General features: G+C 38.2%; 1 protein-coding gene across 1 annotated transcript in view; it reads right to left on the bottom strand.

Moving 5' to 3' along the window:
* The window catches only part of LOC117289062 (GATOR complex protein WDR59-like), a 49617-nt gene that overhangs the window by 13708 nt on the left and 9990 nt on the right, over positions 1 to 25919 (bottom strand). The window contains exons 5-16 of the mRNA XM_033769991.1: positions 12047 to 12165; positions 10689 to 10777; positions 9721 to 9837; positions 9221 to 9298; positions 8173 to 8332; positions 6911 to 6990; positions 5493 to 5792; positions 3667 to 3828; positions 1927 to 2022; positions 1612 to 1759; positions 1278 to 1344; positions 370 to 487 (exon numbers count right to left, since the gene is read on the bottom strand). Of these exons, the coding sequence (XP_033625882.1) occupies positions 370 to 487; positions 1278 to 1344; positions 1612 to 1759; positions 1927 to 2022; positions 3667 to 3828; positions 5493 to 5792; positions 6911 to 6990; positions 8173 to 8332; positions 9221 to 9298; positions 9721 to 9837; positions 10689 to 10777; positions 12047 to 12165 (1534 nt within the window). The remainder of the gene's footprint in view (positions 1 to 369; positions 488 to 1277; positions 1345 to 1611; positions 1760 to 1926; positions 2023 to 3666; positions 3829 to 5492; positions 5793 to 6910; positions 6991 to 8172; positions 8333 to 9220; positions 9299 to 9720; positions 9838 to 10688; positions 10778 to 12046; positions 12166 to 25919) is intronic.

Genomic DNA, 25919 nt, shown 5'->3' with positions numbered 1-25919 from the left:
TTCAATAAATCTATAAAGACATTAAGAACATTAGACAACAACAGAAAGATGCTACAAAGCAATGATGCTGAGTGAGTTAAAATGCAAAATACCCCCCCCCCCCCAACCAGGCAACGATTAACTTCTTAACAAAAAAATTAATATTTATACAAAGTTTAAAATTGGCAAAAGACACAAAGGTTTAAAAGGTTCCCCTAACAGTTTAAAAAGAACCACATCGGGTGTGATAAAGCACCCAGTATTTATATTATTATTAGTAGTAAGCAGTGCTGTGAAAGTGGACCAAGCGGCGTCGAGAGTGGCTTTGGCTAGCTCACAGAAAACAACCACAGCCATATCCAAAGTCAGTTGATTCAGAAAAGACCTTACCTTTTCTCTTTCTTTGTAGAAGCTGCTTAAAGACAGGACCTCTGTGGATTGGCTACTAGGGCCCTGGCCTATGGGTAATGGTCTAAACAAGTTGATTGTGCTGAGTATTGACAGGGCCCTGGAACATGTTCAAACAAATTCACAATTCAATATGGAGGAATATCACTTTAAATCTCACTGTGATATTTACATCACAAACTGACATACCTGACAAAAATCTCAATTTTTTTTTTCTTATTTTTTTTAAAACCAAAATTCTTGATATGCTTTTAACCGTTACATTTTCAGCAAGTTTCAGTAATTAATACATTATAGTTTTGTATTTAAAGGATTTGGGTACTTTTTCAAAATGTCCATAGACTTCCATTAAACTTACAGGGTTTGAAATAGTGGAAAGCTTCCCTTCATATATTTCTTACTGAGGTGCTGTAGTTTTTTAGAAATGAGTAAAACAGTGCCATGAAAATACGTTTGTACATGCTTAAAATAATTTTCGTCTCATGAGACGAAAATTGTTTTCATGACATTGTTTTAATCATTTCCCAAAAACTACAGCACCTCAGCACGTAATATTTTCAGAGAAGCTTTCTACTTTCATTATCTTCGAACTGTGTAAGTTTAGTGTAAATCTGTGGACATTGTGTTTTTTTGTCCTACAAAAAGTACATACACCCTTAAACTAATTTAATTTCACAAAGTGAACTATCTAGATATGCCAGTTTGGGCGCATGTACATTGACAGTTCTGTATGAATCACATAGGAAATGCCAAAAATTTAATAAAATAGTAAGCTATTTTCATGAAGTACATGTATGGAAATAAATGCGAGTTTTAATTGAGAAAGGTCACTTTGAAGTATGAGCGACGACCTCATACCTCACATCATTAGAACTTTTGTTACTCCTCACCTTGGTGTAGTGTGATGCCCACCACTTTTTCTGATTGTGCCAGGTCGTAGAAAAACAACCAACTTATCTACAAAAAAACACAAGACTTAGCCAGTATATTTACAAAAAAAAATAAGAAAACACAAGATTTAGCCGATATATTTTGAAATGCAAGAGCTCAAAATTGGTTAACAAACATGCACGCAAAGAAGTCACCCTTGACAACAAATCAGCATTTTTTTTGAGAGTGCATCTTTATCAGTGGTTGGTTACGAGAGGTAATGATATGGCGCACTGCCCGTGTTCTTCTCTAGATTGCTCGCTCAAGACAAGATCAACAGTAAATATTACTCACCGACTCCAGAGAATCGAGCCCCGGATGTCCGAGGGAATGGAATGTTACTGTCCATGGGGCTGCCATATTTACTTAGACAGGATGGGGTCCTCTTCAGGCCGGGAGACATCTTCGTCTTTGACGAGTGTGCTGGGATGTCCGAACCCAACTAAATAGAAACAACAACAACAATATTGAGATTGTGACTGGTCATTTCAATAACACGGTGAGATTAATGGATGTGTTTATTTGTCATGTCTGTGCTGACAAGTGTCATATATACAGGAAAACAACTCCAGGTGCTTTTGTTCCATTCATGTTACAATAGACGGGTACCTTCATTCCATCAAGACTGGCTGACAGTTGTTGGAGACAGGCTTCAAGACACAGTTGGTTATTCTCTACCTGTCGTATACAGGTGTCTTCAAGAATCTGCGACAAAGTAGAAAACAGCTGTTAGAACCACCAAAAAAAGTACTTTACCATGCAAACCCAAGGGTCACACGCCTACTAGTTTGGAGTGGTTATGTGGGAGGGGTGAAGGTGGTGGGGTTGATGAGAGAACTCTTGTTGTATATTCTTAATTGACAATCACTTGAGACAATTTACAGACAACCTGGGCCCAATTTCATGGCTCTGTTTACCGTCAAATTCATTTTTCATTTCAAAAACATTTATTTCATGTCATTATCAATCAATACAGTGTGATAACATTGTTCAGAAAACATATAATAACTTGTACTTAGGAAAACCTAATCCAGTTAATGAACAATGAATAGAAATTAGCTTGACGTTAACATGTAGGAAAAAGAAGAAGCAATAAGCTTTTTTCCCCTTTTCCCTAAAGACAAGGACAGTTTACACAAAGCCAAACACTAACAAACAAGAGGGACATTGGCATTATGCATGAGTGAGACTGGGCAATAGATAAAATATTTACTAAAAAATGTTGTGTATTAAAATAAAAGAGATATATATAATTATTAAGTGGTCCATAAATCAATCAAATTCTACCCTTACGATCAACATTCTGCGTTTACGTGGCAAGCACAGAATTTCTGCGCAAGCCTTGTAACATATGTAAGCGTAGAATGCCTAGTAATGTGGAGTACGCACACGCAAAAGCCAAAATTCCCTGCTTATCCGTGAAATACGCTTGCCGTAAGCACATAATTCCCTGCTTCCATAAGCGCCGATTCTGTGCTAACAGTAAGCAGAGCCATGAAATTGGGCCCAGGTCCAAGCAATCTCTCTGAAATGTACACCTTTAACATTTCATTTTGTTTTTAATTTACTTGGGATAATGAGACAATCAGACTAAAAGAATATCTTGTTCTGCCAAGTATTCCTTTTACAAACATTGCAGAATGTTAACACTCTGACAACACCTTAAAGAGAGGGTAAACCTTTGGTAATTACTTTAAAAAAAAGTTACTTGGTAAAAAGCAATGCAGCTGTGGATAATGTATGCAATTTATTTTCAAAACAATTCCCTTCATAGGAGTGGGGCTTTTATAGAAAAAATTATTTAATCTAAGGAGCGTTTCTGTGAGGAAGGGTGGAAGGTTTTGGTGAGAGAGCGGGGAGGAGGAGACAACAAATAATGTTTTACACTCTTTAAGGCACTGAACATGTTTGGTAAATGTCAAAGGCCCAGTATTCTCACTTCGTGTGTCCCAACATATGCATACAATAACAAACGTGTGAATATTTGGACTCAATTGGTCATTGAAGTTGCAAGAAAATGATGAAAGAAAAACAATTATTGTACAAAAAAGTGTGCTTTCAATTAGGAATTAAAGGATTCTGGCCAGAAGTCTTTCAAAATTTTAGTGAGAAATTACCTCTTTCTCAAAAACTATATTACTTCAGAGGGAGTCGTTTCTCACAATGTGTTATACTATCAACAGCTCTCCATTGCTTATTATCAAGTAAGGTTTTATGCTAATATATATTTTGAATAATTACCAAACGTGTACAGTGCCTTTAAAGGAAATGTATACAGTTGAATATCACTCTTGGCAAATAAAAACTCGGGCCTTGGAGTGAACCTGAAAAACCTGCCTCAAAGCTCACCTTGTGTAGTTTATGTTTCAGGGTGCTGTCTAGAGTTGTGGCTGGTAGGAAGATCACCTTGGGCGGGGCTTTCTCGGGATATGAAGGGAAGTTAATCTTCAGGATCATGATATGACGACGTGAAAGAGCCGAGACTGTACAAAACCTTGCCTCCACATCCATCTGTGAGAAGGAAAGGTACAGAAGTCAGGTCAATCCAAGAGAAATATACCATGTATGAATTCATGGCTTCGGCAGTGGCTACAGCTAGGCCTATCAAAAGGAGGCCTATGAAAACTAGGCCTATCAAATGCCCCATGTTTTGGCAGTGTTTTTGGCAAGTTTCCTCAGGCTTGTGAGCTACTGTTATCATATAATATTAATAATAATAATAGTACTACATTTTTAAAGGGAAGGTACACTATTGGTAAATGTCAAAGACCAGTGTGCTTACTTGGTGTATCTCAACATGTGCATAAAATAACAAACCTGTGAAAATTTGAGCTCAATTGGTCATCGGAGTTGGGAGAAAATTATGAAAGAAAAAACACCTTGCTGGACGAATTTGTGTGCTTTCAGATAGGAATAAAAGACTTCTAGCAGAAGTCTTTTATTATATAAGTGATAAATTACCTCTATTTCAAATTCTATGCTACTTCAGAGGGAGCCCTTTCTCACAATATTGTATGCTATTTACCAAGTCAGTTTTTAAGTTAATATTTGTTTTGAGTAATTACCAAACTTGTACCTTCCCTTTAAAGCAACATTAATCTATGACCAAACATATTCTGAGAAAATTTCAGCAAAAGCAAACCTTACAAGTAATAAATAATAACAGGATTTTATAGAGCACTCTTACACTGGGCACCACAATGCTTTACAAGAAAACAGGACAATAAGTGAACAAATAAAGCACTAATAAGGGAAATAAATGACAGTTCTTTGCATTCAATCATCGAACAGGATGTTTCAAGAAACTTAGATAATCAAAGTATATGTAGAAAGGAATGTAATTAAAAGCACATTAAAGCCAGTGGACACTATTGGTAATTGTCAAAGACTAGTCTTCTCACTTGGTGTATCTCAACATATGCATAAAATAACAAACCTGTGAAAATTTGAGCGTGATCGGTCGTCAGAGTTGCGAGATAACTATGAAAGAAAAAACACCCTTGTCACACGAAGTTGTGTGCTTTCAGATGCTTGATTTCGAGACCTCAAGTTCTAAACTTGAGGTCTCGAAATCAAATTTGTGGAAAATTACTTCTTTCTCTAAAACTACATCACTTCAGAGGAAGCCATGTCTCACAATGTTTTATACTATCAACCTCTCCCCATAACTAGTGACCAAGTAAGGTTTTATGCCATTAATTATTTTGAGTAATTACCAATAGTGTCCACTGCTTTTAAAGACCTGAACACTATTGGTAATTGTCAAAGACCAGTCTTCTCACTTGGTGTATCTCAACATATGGCATATAATTAAAACTGTAAACATTTGGTTGCGAAGTTGCGAGATAATAATGAAAGAAAAAACACCCTTGTCACACAAAGTTGTGTGCTTTCAGATGCTTGATTTTGAGACCTCAAGTTCTAAATCTGAGGTCTTGAAATCAAATTCATGAAAAATGACTTCTTTCTCGAAAACTACATCACTTCAGAGGGAGCCGTTTCTCACAATGTTTTATACTATCCACAGCTCACCATTAATCATTACCAAGTAAGGTTTTATGCTAATCATTATTTTGTTATTTTGAGTAATTACCGCTGCCTTTAAAGAGACACGTAAGCAGCTATATTCAGATATGAACAGCTAGAACGACAAGCCGACAGCTGTCTGCACTAACCTTCTGCACCGTCACATTAGGCAAGCTAACTTTCATAGCAGACGCAAACTCTAGCTCAATGTTTGACAGCTTCGGCGTCACTACCAAACCGGCCGACCCCGGGGGTTCCAACCCACCCATATCACCCCCTGAACCGTTCTGATCATGGAGCTCGTTCATCCCCTGGCTGGAGGAGGGGGTTCCGGCCGAGGACCCCCCATTTGGAATCTGCTCGTTCTCCTTGGGAGAGCCGACAAACTCGAAGCTGCCAATCAGGGAGTCGGCAGAGTTCAACGGCTCGGGGACGTCTACTCCACAGAGCTGGGATTCAAAAAAACAAAAGTCAATGATTCCAAAAGTCATGGTTTGGTAACTAACCCAGGGTGTCTGTATGTGTGCATGTATGCACCTCAGGCCAATTACTCTACAAATATGGAAAGCTTAAAGGGACACGCTGCCTTGGAGGGTGTTGGTCGGTGAAAAGCGTTTGGAACTGTTTGTCTTGAAATGCGTATTGTTAGAAAGATGTTTTAAAAGTAGAATATATTATGATCCTCACAAGTATGCCTGAAAATGCGTGGTTTTCCTTTGACTTTGTGTACTAACACGCTCGGCCAATTTGTGGAGTCCAAAATATTGGAGTGTCGTCTCAGTTCGCGACATCTAGGAAAACTGTGCAATTTTGAGGCATATCTTCAAGATCATTATTTTATTACTTTTATAACATCTTTATAACCATACATGTAGGCATTTTATAACAAAAGTTTTCAAAAGCTTTTCATAGACCCACTCACAAGATCCAAGGCAAGATGTCCCTTAAGTCACTGCAATTGTATCCATTGAAATCTAAGTATCCACTGACATCATTGGACTGGTGCCTGGTTTTTTCGGTGCCTATCAGATAAAAACACTCTCTTAATGTAAAAGAGTAAACATTTCACTCTCTTGTCTGAGTGGTGTTAGTTTTGCTCTATTGAGAGTGAAAGTCAATCTGTATCACTCTTTTTGAGTGAAATTGGAACGAACTTCACTCTTAAACGAGTTGAAAATATACAAATTTTACTCTAAAAAGAAAGAGTGGTATGGCGGACAAAAAGATGGAGTTTTTCACTCTTTTACTATGGGTGCGTTCTATTAGCTTCTCTGGGTTGACCCCAGTCTGCCCCCGGTGCGTTTGAATAGCTTTGACATCATTCCAGGGGTTCACCCGGGTCAGCCTTAAGAGCCCTGCTTGTGGAGTGGGTCACTTTGGGGTGACCAAAGGTGCATTACGTCACCGCAAGAGGGTGAGTGATCGTTCGATTAGCTCTTATCAGGGGCTCAGCGGAGCTCACAGGGAAGCCAATCGCACGCAACCATTATGAGAGCATGGGACCAGTAAATCCTGTCTACAACATCCCCCAAAAGGTTATTGCATTTCTATTACAAGGTGAGTTTACCTTCTGAAGTTGTGGGTCCACACGCCACATTCTCAGACTGTGATCTTTCGACCATGTGACCAGAAAATGATCCGTTGAAGCTGAAAAAAATAAAACCAAAAGTAAATTACAAGGTTTGGGCAAAATTTAGATAATAATTACAATATGTCTTTGCACTGACACAGCAATATCAAAACCAGATGTAAATTTTGCATCAGGTATAAAGAGTTTAACTTATTTGTACCATTACACTGATGTATATTAAGGACTGTATACTCAGTACTTTCCTAAGTTTCATGTATGTATTTCGGGCTAGCTTAGTGGTCTAATGGTAAGACATCTGCTCTAGCAACGCAAAGGTCCAGGGATTGAATCTAACCTGAATGATTTTTCTGTGGTTTTTCACAAAACTCAGGAAATAATGTACATGTAATAATACCAAGATTTATTACGAAGATGTTAGAGGTAAGAGAGTCTTTACAGGCAGTGGACACTATTGGTATTTACTCAAAATAATTATTCTCATAAAACCTTTCTTGGTGACGAGTAATGGGGAGAGGTTGATAGTATACAACATTGTGAGAAACGGCTCCCTCTGAAGTGACATAGTTTTCGAGAAAGAAGCAATTTTCCCACGAATTTGATTTCAAGACCTCAGATTTAGAACTTGAGGTCACGAAATCAACCATCTAAACGCACACAACTTCGTGTGACAAGGGTGTTTTTTACTTTCATTATTATCTCGCAACTTTGATGACCGATTGAGCTCAAATTTTCACAGGGTTTGTTATTTTACATGTACTGTATGTATGTATATGTTGAGATACACCAACTGTGAAGGCTAGTCTTTAACAATTACCAATAGTGTCCACTGCCTTTAAATCAATCATACACCAACTTGAATCTGCATGCCCAACAAACATACAGGCCTGCAATTTCATCTTTGAAAGAGCAAGGCCATTTCCATATTGCAAAGGGCACTTCCAGAGTAAAACCTTAAAGTCAATGAGAAACTTTTGAAGGGGGCACCAAGGCCTTAGCCAAGACCAGGGTAAACAGAGGCCATGGCCTTGTCCCACAAACATCACCGAAACTGAATGTCAGGCTTAATACTTCACGGAGGCAATTGCGATTGCCTCCGTGCCCCTGGTCATTGCCTTGGTGCCTTTGAAATGCTCCAGTAGAAATTTACAAATTTATCTTAGGGTGCCCATTACTATAAGGAGAAAATACCTTGGTGCCCTTGCCCTTTCAAAAATGACGCATACTGGCCTGGATTGTACCTTCTTTTTGTTTTCTCCAGTGAAAATCCAGCACATCATCCGTGTGTCCAGTGAAGGAGTGAATAGGCGCACTGGGATTAGACTGGCTCCAAAGCAATAAGCTCTTCTCACCCCGTCGCAACTGTGGCACGGTGGTTGTTACGATTCCATCACCAAATGGCTACCAGCAACATTGAAGAAGAAGAAATTGAAAGAAAGTGAAGATGGAAACAAACTTAAAAACAAACTTTACAAAAGAATACAAACAACAAAACTATCAAAAAAAATGTTCAAACAAAGCTAATGAAGAGAATGGAAACAAACTCGCAACAAGAGAAAACTGAAACAAACTAAGATCAAGAACACAAACAACAAAACTATCTACTAATGAAGAAAGTTTAAACGAACTTAATTAAGAAAAAAACACAAACAAAAAATCTAGGATCAAAATACTGGAACAAACTAACATAAAGAATTTAATATATGGAAATCTGCATCTGGGCTAAGGAATATTAAAGATGCTATGTCAGATTTTTAGCCAATTTGAACCAAAACTTTTGATTTAAAATTCAATAGGTCTTTTGATGGGGGTCGAGAAAGTTAAAAGCTTTCATTTGAGCCATTGCACGAAAAAGTTCGCCAATTATTAGTAGCAGTGAAATAAAGTGCTCAAAATTATTTTTTGTCGGGATTCCGACAATGTATATCACATGACCAATTCTTTTGTGTTTCATAAGAAACGTTTCAATTTTTTGTCATGGTTCCTGACCATTAAAAGTAAAACTGAACTTTTTTTTGTTAGTGCGGGTGATACTCTTTGAAATACATGTACCATTCACTCAAAAAACAAATAAATTTTTTAATGTTTGGGGCCAAAAATCTGACATAGCATCTTTCATTTTGGTTAACTTCATACGTACATGTAAACCAACACCCATAACTCATAAAGAACATACAACAAACCAACACGAAGAAAAAACTAATGAAGAAAATGCAAAGAAACTACAAATATGAACTATTTTCAAAAGTTGAGCGTTTCTGTGATGGATGGAGTCGGGGGGTTACTCACCGTGTATCTAGCTCTCCACAGTGGTGTAGTGGTTCGTAACTCCATCACCATGGTTCGCGGATCCCTAACATCCCAAAACTACAACAAAGAAAATAATCAGTCACCTCTTGAGAAGAAAAAAATATTTCTTACACACAAAAAACAGAGGAAAAATTGTCTTTCAACATTGAGTAAGTCTTACTCACATTGCATAGTACTATAACTCATACATATTCAATGTCAAAAATAAAAATATCCAGATGCTTATTTGCTATTTATCTTCAAGTAGACTTGAATCCTTGATTCTGATTGGGCGATCCATAGCAACAAGGAGTGTGATATTGACCTACATTGCACGGCCCATACCAAACCCAGTGTCTTGCATGTTCTTACTGCGTGCCAAGTTCGCTTGAATATAAATACATTATCATATGCGTGCTTGAAGGCCTTTGACAAAGACTCTGCTGGGTTTGAAACATCAAGCCATAAACTACAATACAGACCTGAAACTGTCTGCCTACCTTTGCTGTACAGTCTTGACTTGCTGTTACTAGGAAGAATTCACTGCCTGGGTCCCAGTCTAGACCATGGATCTTACTCAGACTAGCTGAGATGTACTGCGCTGCTTGGCTAGTTTTCTGTTTCACACACGAAGAAAAAATTGAAAGGTTTAAAGACACTGGACACTGTTGGTAATAACTCAAAATAACCAAGCTGTTGACAGCGTATGATAGTATAAAACATTGTGAGCAATAAGCTCCCTCTGAAGTGACGTAGTTTTTCGAGAAAGAAGCAATTTTCCACGAATTTAATTTTGAGACCTCAGAATTAGATTTTGAGGTCCCGAAATCAAGCATCTGAAAGCACACAACTTTGTGAGACAAGGGCAATTTTTCTTCCAGTATTACAGTATACAATGTAGCAACTTCGACGACCAATTGAGTTAGAATTTCCAAAGGTTTGTTATTTTATGCATCATGTTGAGATACACCAAGTGAGAAGACTAGTCTTTGACAATTATCAATAGTGTCCAGTGTCGTCAAATGTATGAAAGTCAAGAAGAATACTTTTGAAGCATTGCATGGTTAGGTTTCAATGTAGTTTTAGTTTGCAGTAACAACTGCGATAGGCTGTTATAAAAAAAAAATGAGCGCAAAAAGTGAAAGCTTGCGAGCGCAAAAGCTTCTGATTGCCAAGCCTGCTAACATATCTTTGGTTGTGAAAGCCCTATGCTGCAATCCGGGGTGTTGTCATGATTTTATACTTATTTTCTTATGAATTTGATCTCAACTATTAACACACAAAAATTAGTTTTGAAAAGATAAGAAAAAAAGATTTTAGGTTGAAAACAGAGAAAACACATCACTGGATATATCTTTGCTGTATTTTTGATAGGGCCTAAATCTTTGTTCTGTAGAGAATTATCTTGCTGTTTATTCGCTTTGGGTTCTTCAAAATCTTAAGTACTGATATGTAAGGAAAACAATACCCTTTTATCCCACAGTCTGATGTCTCCTTCGTGCACAGTTGCCAGGTAGTTGCTGTTCTTTTTATTCCATTTCACCTGCGCAGCTCCGGCTGTTAGTAATAAAATAAATATTCAAAAGAATTAGTATTTCATTATTGAAAAATAGTTTTCTTGTTTTCATGTTTGGTTCATATTTTATTAAAGTATCCGTATTCCTGACAGTGAAACACTTTCATCCAAACCTTTTCATTTAAAGGAACACGTTGCCTGGATCGGTCGAGTTGGTCTTTGAAAAGCGTTTGTAACCGTTTGATCCACACAAACATGCCTCGAAATTGCACGGTTTTCCTTTTACCTCGTCGACTAACACGGTCGGCCATTTATGGGAGTCAAATTTTTGACTCCCATAAATGGCCGACCGTGTTAGTTCGCAAAGTAATAGGAAAACCGTGCAATTTCGAGGCAAATTTGTGTGGATCATTATATTCTCTACTTTTAAAACATTTTTCTAACCACATGCATTTTATAACAAACGGTTACAAATGCAACGTGTTCCTTTAATGTTTCAAGCACGTTTGAATGTGGCATTCTAATATTTGACTACCTGCTTAGCGCCATTTGCATACCAAAAACACACAACATAAACGACATCAGGTTTGGCGTCTAATGTTTCGAGGGTGTGCGAGTGCCGCATTTGGTTTGACTGCCAGTCCATTCTATGATCCGTCTCTTGGTGAGAAGGAATATAATGCCAACACTTCAGATCAAACACTACTTCAACCTGTCAATAACACACTGTACCCTTTTAGCACAACACACATCAAGGCCTGACGTCAAATATAGAGAGATGGTAGCAGCAGATACCTGCAGCTACATGTAATAGGCTTGTAAACATTTCAAGAATGGAGTTTACATTTTTTTTTTTTTTTTTAAATCATTAATGGTTTGTTCTTTAAAAAAATTTTCACTTTGGCGGCAAGGCGTTTGAATTACAGGAAAAATAAATATCCAGAAAATACACAGTTTAAATAGACGAAAAAATTACACAAATAAAATTGATTTAGGAGAGAAAATATTTACAGCAAACAAAACAAAACTGTTTGTACATTTTACACTGACACGCATCAACATTTTTCATTCTTTCAAAAACTTGTCAACCACAAACAAATTGGGTTGAATGAAGAAAAAAAACTCCAAAATAGATGTTTGGTTTATCGATTACCTATTTTCCCAAGCAGAACTTCAAAACATAGTTCGTATCTATTTTTGCGGCTGCATCTAGTGCTTCATTCAACGCATTATAAAGCAGAACAATCTAGCCATATCTATAGCTGTTAACACTAGTTCAGACTTCAAACACAGCCATATAATTCACTCACCGAACGTGGAGAAAGACACAGATGGTTTCTTGGGTTCTCTTGTATCCCAGAGGTAGATGTAAGTATCCACGGAACACGTCGCTAAGACGTCGGGTTCAAAGACGGACCAGTTCAAATCACTACAGGAGGAAGGGGAGATTAGGAAGATACATTAGGTGCTAGAATAATTAGTAAGAACAAATTCTTATAATAGCGCATTTCACAATTAACCGTATTAATGCGCTTTACATTGGTGTCCTGGTCATTGAGCCAATAACATCCCTTTAATCTTTCTCAGCTCCCCGAGAAGTATACAGCCCGGAGCTGCCGTGGCGCTCCGAAAGCTTTTTCATTCACATTATCAACCTCTCTCCTCGCATGTACCCATTTATACCCCTGGGTGAAGAGAAGCAATTATAGAAACTCACACAATCCTCAGTCCTAATTTGTCTTTCTCTCCTCAAGCGCCATGAGCGCCTTCCTGAGGCGGATACCGGCGCTCTATTAAGTGTTCTTTATTATTATTATTATTAAGGACACAAGTGTCCTGGCCGGGATTTGAACTCACACTCGGATGACCTAACCACCAGAAATTGAATTTGATGCTCTTAACCACTCGGCCATGGCACTCTAATAAAGGCTATGGTTATGCAGCCTCGCTACCATGGGCAATGCGCCAAATACCTCTTGTCAATAACCACTGGTAGGGATGTACTGAGAAACAACACAAATTGGCTCCCAAGAACACTACTTTGCGTGCAGGCTTTTCAAAAAATGTCTGTACTATTTTGTCAGAAACTCAACAAGAGAACATTGGGTGCGTTTGATTAGCTTCCCTGGGTCGACCCCGGTCTGCCCCTGTAACATGTACATTCGAATAGCTTTGACGTCATACCGGGGGCTCACCCGGGTCAGACCCAAGTGCCCTGCTTGTGGAATGGGTCACTTGGGGCTGACCCCAGGTGCATGACGTCACCAGGAGAGGGTGAGTGATCGCTCAATTAGCTCTTGTTAGGGGCTCACCTCAGTGAGCACCGAGGGGTCGACACAAGAAAGCTAATCAAACGCACCCATTGCAGCTTTGGTGTTACTGGTGGATAGTTCAGTTCTGCAGTGCTACAATAAATCAAGCAAACCCAGGGATGGAATTTGGAAGATTGTCATTAATAGTTATCATGAAGAATCCTTTTCAGGTTTCAGGATTCCAGTTTCTGATACCTACAGAGGTATACAGGTTTTGAAATGCTTTGATATGCCCTTTGGGCTGTGATAAAGCGCTATATAAAAATCTATCATTATTGCAGGGGTCGCTTTAGGAGAAATACAAAACTTAAGGCTAGTCCGAAGTTAAGATGGGCAACTTGTCCAAACTCGAGAGTAGGTTTGATTTGCTCTTAATCTTTTCAGTAAGGAGCCAGCAAAGCACATGACGATTCTATTGTTGTAGTGCAGAATTGCAGTCAGCAGAGCAATGAAATTGGAATATATAAAAATGTAATTACTTCATTCCGTCAGCTTTTTCAGTTGTCTATACTTCATGTTAAGTAGGGATGCTTTACAACACTGAACGAGGAAGGTGGAAAACTTGCAGAGGATTTTGACTGGTGCCCAGGTGTTTTACTAGCATTTGGTCAGTGGACCATGAAGCAAGGTATGCCCCATCAAACAGTGGGCATTCCTCCCCAGAACCAGTGTAAATTATCTTGCTTCATGGTCAGTGGACCATGAAGCAAGGTATGCCCCATCAAACAGTGGGCATTCCTCCCAAGAACCAGTGTAAATTATCTTCAAGTGGTCCAGATGGCTAGCTCAGTTTTGAAAAGCATTCCTATTGAATATTAAATCTGGACTAATGAAAACAATTTTGGACTAGTGAAACAGCAAGTAAGTCCTCCTTGCTAATACTGTAATACTGCATCAGTTAAAGGCACTGGACACTATTGGTAATTACTCAAACTTATTGTTAGCATAAAAACTGACTTGTTTTTAAGCAATTGAGAGCTGTTGATAGTATAAAACATTGTGAGAAACGGATCCCTTTGAAGTAACATAGTTTGCGGGGAAAAAGGTAATTTCCCACTCAAATAATAAAATACTTCAGCTGAAGCCTGATTATAATGCATCTGAAAGCACACAAACTAATGCAATAAGGGTGTTTTTCTAACATATTATTTTCTTGCAACTTTGATGACCAATTGAGGTTAGTTGTTTTATGCATATGTTAGGATACACAAAGTCAGATAACTGGTCTTTGCCAAAAATACCAAATGTGTCGAGTGCCTTTAAGGACAAACACTGAAATCAGTTAATGATTGACCAAATGAGATCACACGGCTTACATAATCTTGATAATCAACAGTAATTTATTCTCATTTTTAAACCAACATAGAGATAACATGACTAAGACAAGTTTCCCCATTAAAATATTCATTATATTAATTTAAGAAAATATATATCCAGTAATAATGTACACCAAAAGACAAACTGACCCAAACTTACTTTATTTAAAATATAAATCAATTTCCACGAGATACAATGCACAAAGTCCGTATCCAAGAAATGTGTTTGGAATATTTCCCCAGTGAGTTCCTTGTGCTTTAAAACTTGAATAAATCCTTAAGGGACCATTTAGAACAAAAAGTGACTTCAAAAAAAAAGTTTTGATAAAAAAAACCACCCCTAATTTTGTAATTTTATTGAATGGCTTCATATTAAGATGCTATGTCAGATTAACATTAAAAAATAGATTTTTTGAGTGAATGATATTTCAAAGAGTTACATCATCCGCTCTACTTTTAATGGTCAGGAACCATGACAAAAATTTAAAACGCTTCTTATGAAACACAAAAGAATTGGTCACGTGATATATTGTCGGGATCCCGACAAAAACTTATTTTTTGCACTTTATTTTAGCACTTTATTTTTAGTTGGCGGCTTTTTTGAGCAAGGGCTCAAATGAAAGCTTGTAACTTTCTCAACCCCCATCAAAATACCTTGAGGTCAAATCGGCCAAAAATCTGATAGCCTCTTTGTAATCTACACACTGAAGAACTATGTCTCAGATATTTTATTTTAACCAGATCTTTTAAATCAAAGGTCTCAAACATCAGTTACAATGTAGTTTTTAATGGCTTTCCTGACACAACTTTAGTAATTAATCTTTGTAGTTATACCATGTTTAAATTGACGATCCTGGCCAGCTGGATAATTGACTTTCTTTTTTTCCCTTTATGAAAACTTATTTTCGATTTTCAGTTATTACATTTGACTTTGAATTTTTTAATCAAATTTTTTAAATCCCTTTTAACAACAATTTAAAACCCCTATTCGCCATTTTGCAACACACAGTTTGAGTAATGTTGGTGTGCATAAACTCACAACAACTTCTCTAACAACTGTTGGTAACATTTCTCTACAATATCAGGGATGGATTTCACAAATAGTTAAGACAATTAAGTCTCATCTCGAGTTAGGACTAGTTACTCATCCTAACTTAGGACTAGCCTTAGGTTTTTCATATCTCATAAACAGTCATAGGACTAGTCCCAAGAAAATTTGCATTTTTATCGCTGCCAAATATGGCTTCCCATTCAAAAGAAAAGAGTCCTACATTGTAGATTTATCCTTATTTATCACTTAAGACTTTAAGGAGATATCAAATGAAAGGATTTATCTCAGCTTGTGGAAAGTCCATATAAATGCTCTTACAATGTGCATATAAATAGCTGATAGATCCGACATAAACCGATTAAGCTCAAAAACCTTTCGGTTGGTTTTACAGCCTTTTAAAGGGTACTTTTTCCTAACAAAAAACACAATGTCCACAGATATACATTAAACTTACACAGTTTGAAGATTATGATAGTAGAAAGCTTCACTTGAAATTTTACTTACTGAGGTGTTGTAGTTTTTGAGAAATGAGTAAAAGTAATAATTTTCGTCTTAGTTTTAGCATGAAAAAACGTATTAACCAGTTATGCTATGGTTTTGGTATAATATCATAACTGGTTAAGGGGATTTTACATGCTAAAATAGTTTTGGTCTCATGAGACCAAAACTATTTTGTGACTTGTTTTACTCATTTCTCAAAAACTACACAACCTTAGTTCATAATATTTGAAGGGAAGCTTTCCACTATCATTATCTTCAAACCCTGTAAGTTTAATGTAAATCTGTTGACATTTTGAAAAAGTACCCGAATCCTTTAAGTAGTGAACATCTCTTGACAAGAACTTTTTTTTGTCAAAGGAAAACTTTTAAGACTCAACTGTGAGAATTCATCAAAGTAGTTTTTAGAAACAAATGTTTAACACACTGTCCTTAAAGGGAAGGTACACATTTGGTTATTACTCTAAACAAATATTAAATTAAAAACTGACTTGGTAACAAGCATTGGAGAGCTGTTGATAGTATAAAACATTGTGGGAAACAACTCCCTCTGCTCTGAAGTAACAAAGTTTTTGAGAAAGAGGTAATTTCTCACTAAAATAATAAAAGACTTCTAGCTAGAAGTCTTTTATTAATATCTGATAGCACACAAATTCGTCCAACAAGGGTGTTTTTTCTTTCATCATTTTCTCGCAACTTCGATGACCGATTGAGCCAAAATTTTCACAGGCTTGTTATTTATGCTTATGATGGGATACACCAAGTGAGAACACTGGTCTTTGACAATTACCAAACGTGTACAGTGCCTTTAAATTTGGTTGAAAAACCAAAATCAGCCGTTGTGTTTTTTAGTTTTTTTGTTTTCGGTTTTGAGATTCAGGTTTCTCAAAGTTCTCATTTCAGAAGGAAATTATTCACCAAAAAATGATGCTCGGACTCACTTCAAAGTCAATAATCTTTTAGATTAAAATTAAAACGAGTTATGTTTATCTTTCTAACCAATCCTGTATTTAGACTTTAACTTTAAAAATTGGAGACTGCATAGTAACAGCATTTATTTACTTATTTTTTAAACACAAGGAGAGCTATAAACTGCTCTCCTTTAATAGGGAGTCAATTCTCACAATGTCTTATACTATCAACAGCTCACCATTGCTCCCTACAAAGTAACTTTCCGATTGAAAAAAAGTATGTTGAGTAGTTACCCCCATCAAGTGCTTTTTATTTATTCTTAATTTGATAGTTTGTTTCTTTTGCTTGAACTGATCATGACTGAACTGAGACTATGCTGTCTGCTCGAAAATGTGGGTGCAAATATACTCGGTCTTTTCTGCATCCATTTGTTGTTCTGGGCATGTTGGTATGGCAACAGAGGATTGGCTTCATCACTGTGGATGAATGCCTCCACGGGGAGCAAAGAGTCCTCCATTTTGGTGAAGCGGCTGGGTGCAGATTTATGCGAGTGGCGGCTCTGAGCGCTGAGTTCGGATCGTGGACTGGAAGAGGGGCGGGACTTAACGGACCAGGTTGATGCTCCAGAGGAGGCAGAGCGACGCTGTAGCTCCGCCTCTGTCATCATCATCCATCGCGATCCAACGCTGACATTTCTCGTTGAAGAGTGGGAGCCCTTTGCAGGTTTGGAGGTCTCCTGTAACATAGCATCTACTTTTCTCCTCAGCTCATCATAAGATGCTGATGCCGTGGTTTCGCTGGTGGCACTCGGAGCCGTCTTGGGTCTGGAGATTGCAGCAGTTTTCTTAGAGGGGTTTGTGTTTCCTTGCTTGGTAATGGTCACAGCGGACGAGGGTTTTGGGCGGGGTGTTTTCTCAGGTTCTGACCATTCTAACGGATCATTCCAACCGACCGTTCTACGCTCGGAGATCTCATCGATATCGCGTTCCACTTTTCTGAGGATGGAATCAAAGATCTCATCGGCTGTTCTGTTGTCCATCTGTCCATGACGGTGGTACTCCATCGAGCAGTCGGGTTGCCTCTTCTGCTGATGGAAGAAACGCAACAGCGACATACGCTTGCTGTACTTACGGCTCTCTAGTCGCTGTCCGTACATAAACAGCGGCATTCGCGCATCCTGGTAGGATGTGAATGTTGACAGGAATCCAGTGCTGGAATGCAGTAGGTCGAGGCCATCTTTCAACCCGCGCATTTTTTTATTGACGAGACGTTCAGAGTGTTGATGCGCCTGGGTGTAAAACCGTTCCTGGATGCGTAAGCGGTTCGCCTCTTTGTTGTTGACCCGTTTGGCTTCGAGCTCCTTGCGGGTGTTATGCCCCAGTGCCAGGGGCATTGTCTGAGGACACTTAGATGTCCTCATTCCAACCTCCAAGAATTCATCTCCAATTATAAAAGAAATAATCTCCGCCCAAGAAACAAAATCTCAGATCTTCATCTTAAACCCTGGATCAAACATGTACATTGTAGATCGAAATACTTCCTACAAATAGATGACTGCATATAAAAACCTCATTTTGACGAATGCTGTCATTGATCCCCTGATGCTAATAAACAAGCTTAGAGGAGCACGCACTGTGAACAAAGCCAATCCATCTGTAATAATTAATGAAGCCACTTGAGGCTTTGTGCCAGATACATTGTAACTATCGCTGCTCTATCTCTCCTCTCTGTTCAAACTCACCAACGTGCGACTATAGATTGCCCAGTTGCAATGGCAATCAAAGGTTGTCACTACCATTGAGTAAACACCCTCTTAGCAAATCCAATCCAGCCAAAGCTGATTGGACGTCGATAATTTCCCAAGAGAGGGTAGAAATTAATTCCAAGCAGAAATTCAAACAATGCGACGACGGCAACAGCAAAGTATTAATCCAATTTGGGATACTTCTGCGATTTCTCCGAGATCATAGATATAGGTCCGGACGAGTGGGATCTTTTGTGGGGAGGCTGGTACTAACTGTACCACCATCAAAATGCCTGGCAACCGATTCCACTTGTCAATTATTTTCCAATCAATCAGAAACAGGTAGTTCAGGAACTCACTTGCAGTGTAAACAAAACAGGATGTTACTATCAGTCAATATTTGTAATGAGGCAGTTCACACATTGTTAAATTAGTCCGTGTTGTTGTAGAGAACACAGACTTTTTCCAGCACTGGTGTCAAAGCTGATACAGTAACCCAATAATCAAATTACCATGACTTGTGGGTGCAGGGTTTGACCTCCGACCTTGGAGGTTGTACACATGGTGAGGTATCCCCCCTTGCCATTCAACTCCAGGAGTGTGACACTGCTACGTTAAAACAACATAAACAGTGTTTGACAAGTTACTACCTTAGTGTCACATTCTTCAGTGGGGTTCAACTGGTAACCTAGACTGTAGTGACTGGGTGAGGTCGCTATGGAAATAGAACACCTTCAGTACACAAGGTCTACTCCAAAGGGAACACAAAGTAGTAGTAGCCGAGTATTAAATGATCGGGTGCTGTTGTTTTTTTTTGTTCTGGTGAAAGTTTTCCAGGGTTGTTTTCCCAAATCAGTAAGGTCACCGCTGGTGTAATATTCATGTTGTCGTGATCATGTACTCAGTTGTAGCTTTCATTATGATGGATAATGCATTATTGTTCTTGGCATCAGTGTCCATAATAGGTGTCTGTATACCCAAACGGAGGCTTGAAGGTAAATGTAGTCTGGCTCTTTGTGTTGTTCAATGTGAATCTACCCTCATGATTGCATGTCTCAAGGGGACATGACCAACAAGTTTGCAACAAAATCTCTTGGAGTTACCAAATCTCTCCACACAGATCTCCTACTACAAAAATGTTAAACCATTGATTTGGGAAGGGCGGTATTGTTGGGGTTTCTGAAGTTTTGATCAAGGGCTGAAAACAAGCTCTCCAGTATTAAGTGTCAATAATTCACAGATTATTTACTGGGAGGATTTCTGTAATCCCTTTATCTTGTCAGCTTGATAATGTGGTTAGTAAGCAGAGGCTCTTAATCAGCTTAAGTGAAGATTTGCAAACAGTGAGATTATCTGTTGAGATAAGCCCTCTGTATTGGCTACTTAAGGCTCATCTACACACAGAAAATTCCATTTGTTGGAGGGGGATGTACGCAATTCATATAAATAAAAACACAGTTTTCTTATTTTCAAATAAATTAATGTGAAAGATTTACAAGCATTGTATAGGTCTTAAAAGAAAATCTTGTTCACACCAGGGATTAAAATTCACACTAATTGAAAAAAATCCATTATTTTAGGATTATAAACATTGAGTTGATCCCCGGCGGTAGTAATGGACTTGCCCAAAACTTTTCAGTCCAGTTGATGAATAATTTGTAGAAACTGCATCTCAGGGCTGACTAACTGTGAACAGTTACATTCCAGCAAATCTTTAAATACTTCACAAATTTTTGAGGGATAAATTGACCCTCGAAAAAAAAAGAAATGCTGAGGCTTGAGTTTGAAAGACATGCAAGAAAAACACAGGAAAACATGGAGAAAAGAGGATTTTAAGGCTGTTTATCAGAACCTTTGTTGTTTGTAACTCACCATGGTCAAAAGGTTTGGGTGGTTAGGGGTTCCAATACCTTAGATAACAAACCTAATTCCTACCTGGGTAAAGTAATTTAAGGCCAAATAATATATTAAAAAAACAGTTGATCGTCTGGATTTTTCAAAAAAGAAGGAGGATGAGGGCCTTACTATTTACCATTTTTATTTTTTTTTCAAGATTGCCGCTTAGTACTAGTAGTATTTCAGATCAAACAGGCCACCAATTCTCAGTTTGAATCAACCGCAAACTTATTTATACCTATTAGTTGCATGAGGACCTGCCTGTGTTAACGCTAATTACACTAACAGGGTCGGATAACACTAACAAGATTTGCTGGTAGGCATTCACTAATATTGTATTATGAAACAGACGGTTACAAGTGTTCAAGAGCATCACCTTAGATTCGGGAAAAGCTTCTAGGCGAGTCCTTTTGAAAAGATGGATTAAAAATATAAAACAATATTCCGAATATGGATCAAAACCGAAACTCTTGGAAGGGTTAGATAAAGTCATTGGAGGGAGATTTGTGTTGGCCATTGAATTTGCAAGAGAATCATGAAAGAAAAAGAAACAACTGTGATGCAATATTTGTGTGATTTCAGATGCATAATAAAAGTCTTACGCTGAAGTGTTTTATTGTTTGAGTGATGAATCACCCCTTTCTCAAAAAACTACATCACTTTAGAGGGAGCCATTTCTCACAATGTTTTATACTATCACTAGCTCGCCATCGCACGTTACCAAGTAAGTTTTTATGCTACCAAGTATTTTTAGTAATTACTGATAGTGTCTAGGAAAATAAATGATATACATGTGTCTGACAAAACAATTATATATGGCTTGATCAATTTGGATTACTTACTAATCTATGACTGGGAGAGATTGTTTCCTTTTGAATGAAGTGGTGCTTAAAAGTTAAAGCACCAATGTATTCAAAAAGACGTAAAATCTTTCAAACTTAAAAAAAAAAGCATTTCAGAAACACATCACCGTGGTTTAATGAGACCGATTATTATTTCATTCAACAATTCGAACAGATATAATTAGGAGCTTGGGAACATACCCGTAGTGTTGTGTTGAATAAACTTTGAAAAGGGTACAGTTTTCTTGTTTAATGTTCAGTACATGTATGTAGCGTTTGTACGGCTTCTTTGGTTGGAAATTTGTTATCATTTTGTCTTATTTTATTGAATGATAATAAACCTAGAACTGAAAAATAAAAAGTTTCTCACAAGTAAGGCTATTTGATTTTTGCCAATGTAATGTTAGTTAGGCAACATTTCTAAATCAAGACAGATACAATTAAAGCCACTTTTTTTTTCACAGGACTCGGGGAAAGTATTGAGTATACAGTGCTAACACACATCGGTGTATGGGTAAAAACCAAAATTAATATTCTTTATCCCCGATGCAAATTCAGCATCTATTATATTGTTGCGGTACCAACTGCCAAACCATCTATAGGATTCGAACTGCCTCTAGCTGCGGGGCAACCTCGGTAGTCTAGTTGGTAAGACACTGCTCTAGAATTGCAAGGGTTGTGGGTTCAAATCCCACCCGAGTAACATGCCTGTGATATTTTTCACAGGACTCGAGAAAGTACTGAGTATACAGTGCGAACACACATCGGTGTATGGGTAAAAACCAAAATTAATATTCTTTATCCCCGATGCAAATTTAACATCTATTATAAAGCCACTTGTGTAAGTTTTAGTTGAACACAGTGTCTACTTTATGAGAAAAGAGTAACAAACTGTTGAATTTGAATTATCTGCGTTTAGCAAGTTGATAATGGGGTACCCACCACATCTCTGACCAATGGGAGGGCAGCATTCAAACGGACACCACGGACATTTCTAAAAGTTACCTACAGGCAATCGTTTGATTTTTACTAATCAATTCTAATTACCATTTTAATAACAAGTACGTTTTTGAAAAAAATTACTACTTTTCTTTTCAGGCTCACTACCAAAGTACATATACGACCCTTACTTTAAGAAAAATGATATCTTGCATAAAACAATTCTTATAAACAATAATTAAATGTTATATCTTGTTAAAGGAACCAGTGCCTTAGATCGGCCGAGTTGGTCTTTAAAAAAGTGTTATAACCGTTTGTTATAAAATGCATGATTAGAACAATATTTTAAAAGTAGAATATAATGAGTATCACTGAGTATCACTCGAAATTGCGTGGTTTTCTATTTACCTCGTTGACTTACCAGGTCGGCCATTTTGGGGGGTCAAATTTTTGACTCCCATAAATGGCCGACGTGTTAGTTCGCAAAGAAAAAGGAAAACCACGCAACTTTGAGGCAAATTTGTGTGGATCATTGTATTCAACTTTTAAATCAACTTTCTAACCATAATGCATTTTATAACAAACGTTTACAAACGCTTTTCAAAGACCAACTCGACCGATCCAAGGAAACGTGTTCCTTTAAAGTGAGATGATCTTTGTGAAGTGGTGCGAATAACCTTACATTAAACTAAAAGTCATGCACAGGACTGATGCTTTGTTATTGAAAGGAGAGCAATGTCTGTTTTTGTCTATGGTAAATGGCATAACTATGAGGAAATTGTAACTTACATGTATTTTTATTTGAACATTTCAAGGGGCAACAATGCAATGACCAGGTGCCTCTCTGAAGTACACACTGTATTGGGCAAGTTTAAACATCACAACAACTCAATCAACATATAAAGGTCAGCAATGATGCAACGCTCTTGTCTTTAACATTATTTTGGGGGTTGAACAAAGAATTGACTGAAGTGGGATTTGAACCAATGACCTCCGGATCAACGTGCCGGTACTCTACCATCTATCTAGCCCTATATTGGCAGTCTCCCTATTTTGTCAATATCTTTGTTCAGGGTGCCAGTCAGAAGCCATACACTGCCGTGTAGCCAGGGATCACACCCAAAATACGAATAAACCTGGGAAGCGGCAGCCAGGGAATCACCTTAAGGGGATGCGACTTTTCAATTTTGTCTTTATTTATGACAACTAAAACCTAGAATAACTGTCACCAATTTTAGTTAAGCTCAACTGATTTGAAGTTCTTAGTGTCCCACTAATTGCAGGCATGGTTTGGGGTCGGATTAACTTCCTGGCAGTCTGTATGTTCCTAGCCATGTGGATTGTACGGAACGATGTATTAGAAACATGCCTGGAACCTTTATGGCTCGCTGTACGGAAGGCAACTCTTGACATCAGCAACTCTTCATCATGAACTTTTGGCAATACAACAGCGACTGCTTTGCTATTCTTGCTTTGCGTGTCTTTGACCAGATCTGTTTTATGCTGCAAATGAGGTAACTTGTTATTCTGAGTTGGGTCCCTGATCGGCAAACGGGTAGCATTGGATTCCACTGGTGATAAGTCAGAAGATAACGTCAACATTGATTCTGTCGATGATGCCGACTGCCCATTTAAGAACATCTTTCTGTGCTTCGTGCATTTTACAGACACGGAGACATCCTTTGCAGTGCTACGTGTAGATGGTGAAGCCTCCTCGGCATCGACCCGCATAGCCCACTGCTTGCTCGACTGCCATTGTTTTAAACACCGTCTACATGTACAATATTGGGTGATGACACTAGCGCCTTGAAGGAAGAGTTCCTTGGATCCTTGTATGCTATCACCGTCTGAGGCTTGGATATTAAGTCGATACGACCACAACTGGAAATGTTTCATCTTGGCCTCGGTATGTCTCAGAGACAGAACCTTTGACTTCTCGATCGCACTGAGACGCTTCTGCAAGCGGTTCTCCTCCTGTCTGTTTTGTCTCTCCACCCTCCAGGAGACATTGGCGATGCTAAGAAACTTCTGCCGCTGTCTTAGATCCTGAAGAACAGCCGTTGTCATCGCTCACCAATGAATTCTTCCTCTTCTTCAAATCCAAGTTTTTGCTTTTCCACTTCCAAAAAACAGGAGCACTGGAGCTAGAACCAATCAAGGCATTTAAAAGTAGCTTGGTGATCTCGATGAACTCCACGCAATGTTTTTGTTCCGTTATACAGCGCCGTCACCCTCACAAAATGAAGCCAAACATCTTTCCTCGTTTAGAGTTTTTTGCCCAGGTTCACACAAGTATCACTTGAGCAGGCCAATGTTATACAATGTAGCTCAGTTCATGAAAAACAGCTTCTAATCACTGTGTCCAAATACTGTTCAAGAAGAACTCAATAAAAAGTCCGCCTTCCAAAATGAAATAGATCTGTCAGCACTTTGCAACAACAAGAGAAGAATAATCCGTAATGTTGGGGTGTTTCATATAAAACTCATCTGCAGAAGACAAAGGATGCTGTTCGAAGTGTCATAACTTATCTCTCAAAACCACCTTTCTTCCAAGAAGTGATCATATAACAAAACATTCCAGATGTGGTTTCCGGCATAAACTAGTCTCCAATTCAGGTGTTAACTCGCTGAGTCATTTACTGTACGTCTCTCAGAATTGATAAAACAACAGCTGCCTAACATTGGACAGCAACCACTCATAGATGTAAAGGAATGTGCAGTTATTTTTGCAATGGAGAGATAGACTGAATATCGATGTCATTGTTTCAACAGAAACCTCTGTTATCATTTTCAACATTGTTAATCCCTTAAGTACACCTTTCTGGCAGGAAGAAATCAAGATAATCCTAGTAACTAACACTGGGCTCCATTGGGGAGGGAAGCTCCATGGGGGTTAGAGGGAGGGGCCTTGTGATTAGTAAACATATCAATTAAGATATCATGTTTGATTATTGGATTAGCATCGAGTCCTATGATCAATAAATCAAGCAAATATTGCACTGCCTGCCGCAGAGATGGTGACTCACTCTTCTACCTTTATGCCTTCACTGCAACCAATTCCCAGCAAGTACAAACCTGGGCAAATCCTGGGGAACTTTAACCCAACACCATCTCACATCCCATTCACACTTGCCGCCATTATCCTGCTTACACTGATTTTGCTTACACTCCAGGCAATCTTGCCAAACGGGGCTCAAATTCAGGGGAAAACTTTGTAAGACTTCAGGACTTGAAGCTCGTAACTTTTACTGGAGAATGGGTAAAACTTCAACACTCAACTGCATTGAATCACTTTGAATTAGAAATACAGAGGTGTATCGTTCAAAAACACAAAACCGCCGGACTTCTACAGTCTTAAGTTAACTTGCCCAATGCTCAAAGAAATTCACTAGCCTTGGGCTAGTCTACTAAAGTCACTTATGGTCCAGTATTAATTCCGAGCCCTGCCTAAACCCTACTGCTAAGCAAGAGAACCTACATGAATTTATTGGGAAAAGTGGCTATCCAAGGAACTGTTTAATTACTAGTAAATAATTGTTTTTGTTTAAGTGTATACCACAGTAATAAATAGTGAAACTTTATTGAGTCATTACAGTATGTGCTACAATACGCCTCTCTTAATATTAATGCATGAGTTGGCACAGTTCTAACCCAAAACAAGGCCATTGGCGCA

This window comes from Asterias rubens, chromosome 4, assembly GCF_902459465.1.
Source record: "Asterias rubens chromosome 4, eAstRub1.3, whole genome shotgun sequence".
In the NCBI taxonomy this organism is placed as follows: Eukaryota; Metazoa; Echinodermata; class Asteroidea; order Forcipulatida; family Asteriidae; genus Asterias; species Asterias rubens.
The sequence above is the reverse complement of the archived record's forward strand: the minus strand, read 5'-3'. Positions and strand labels throughout refer to the sequence as shown.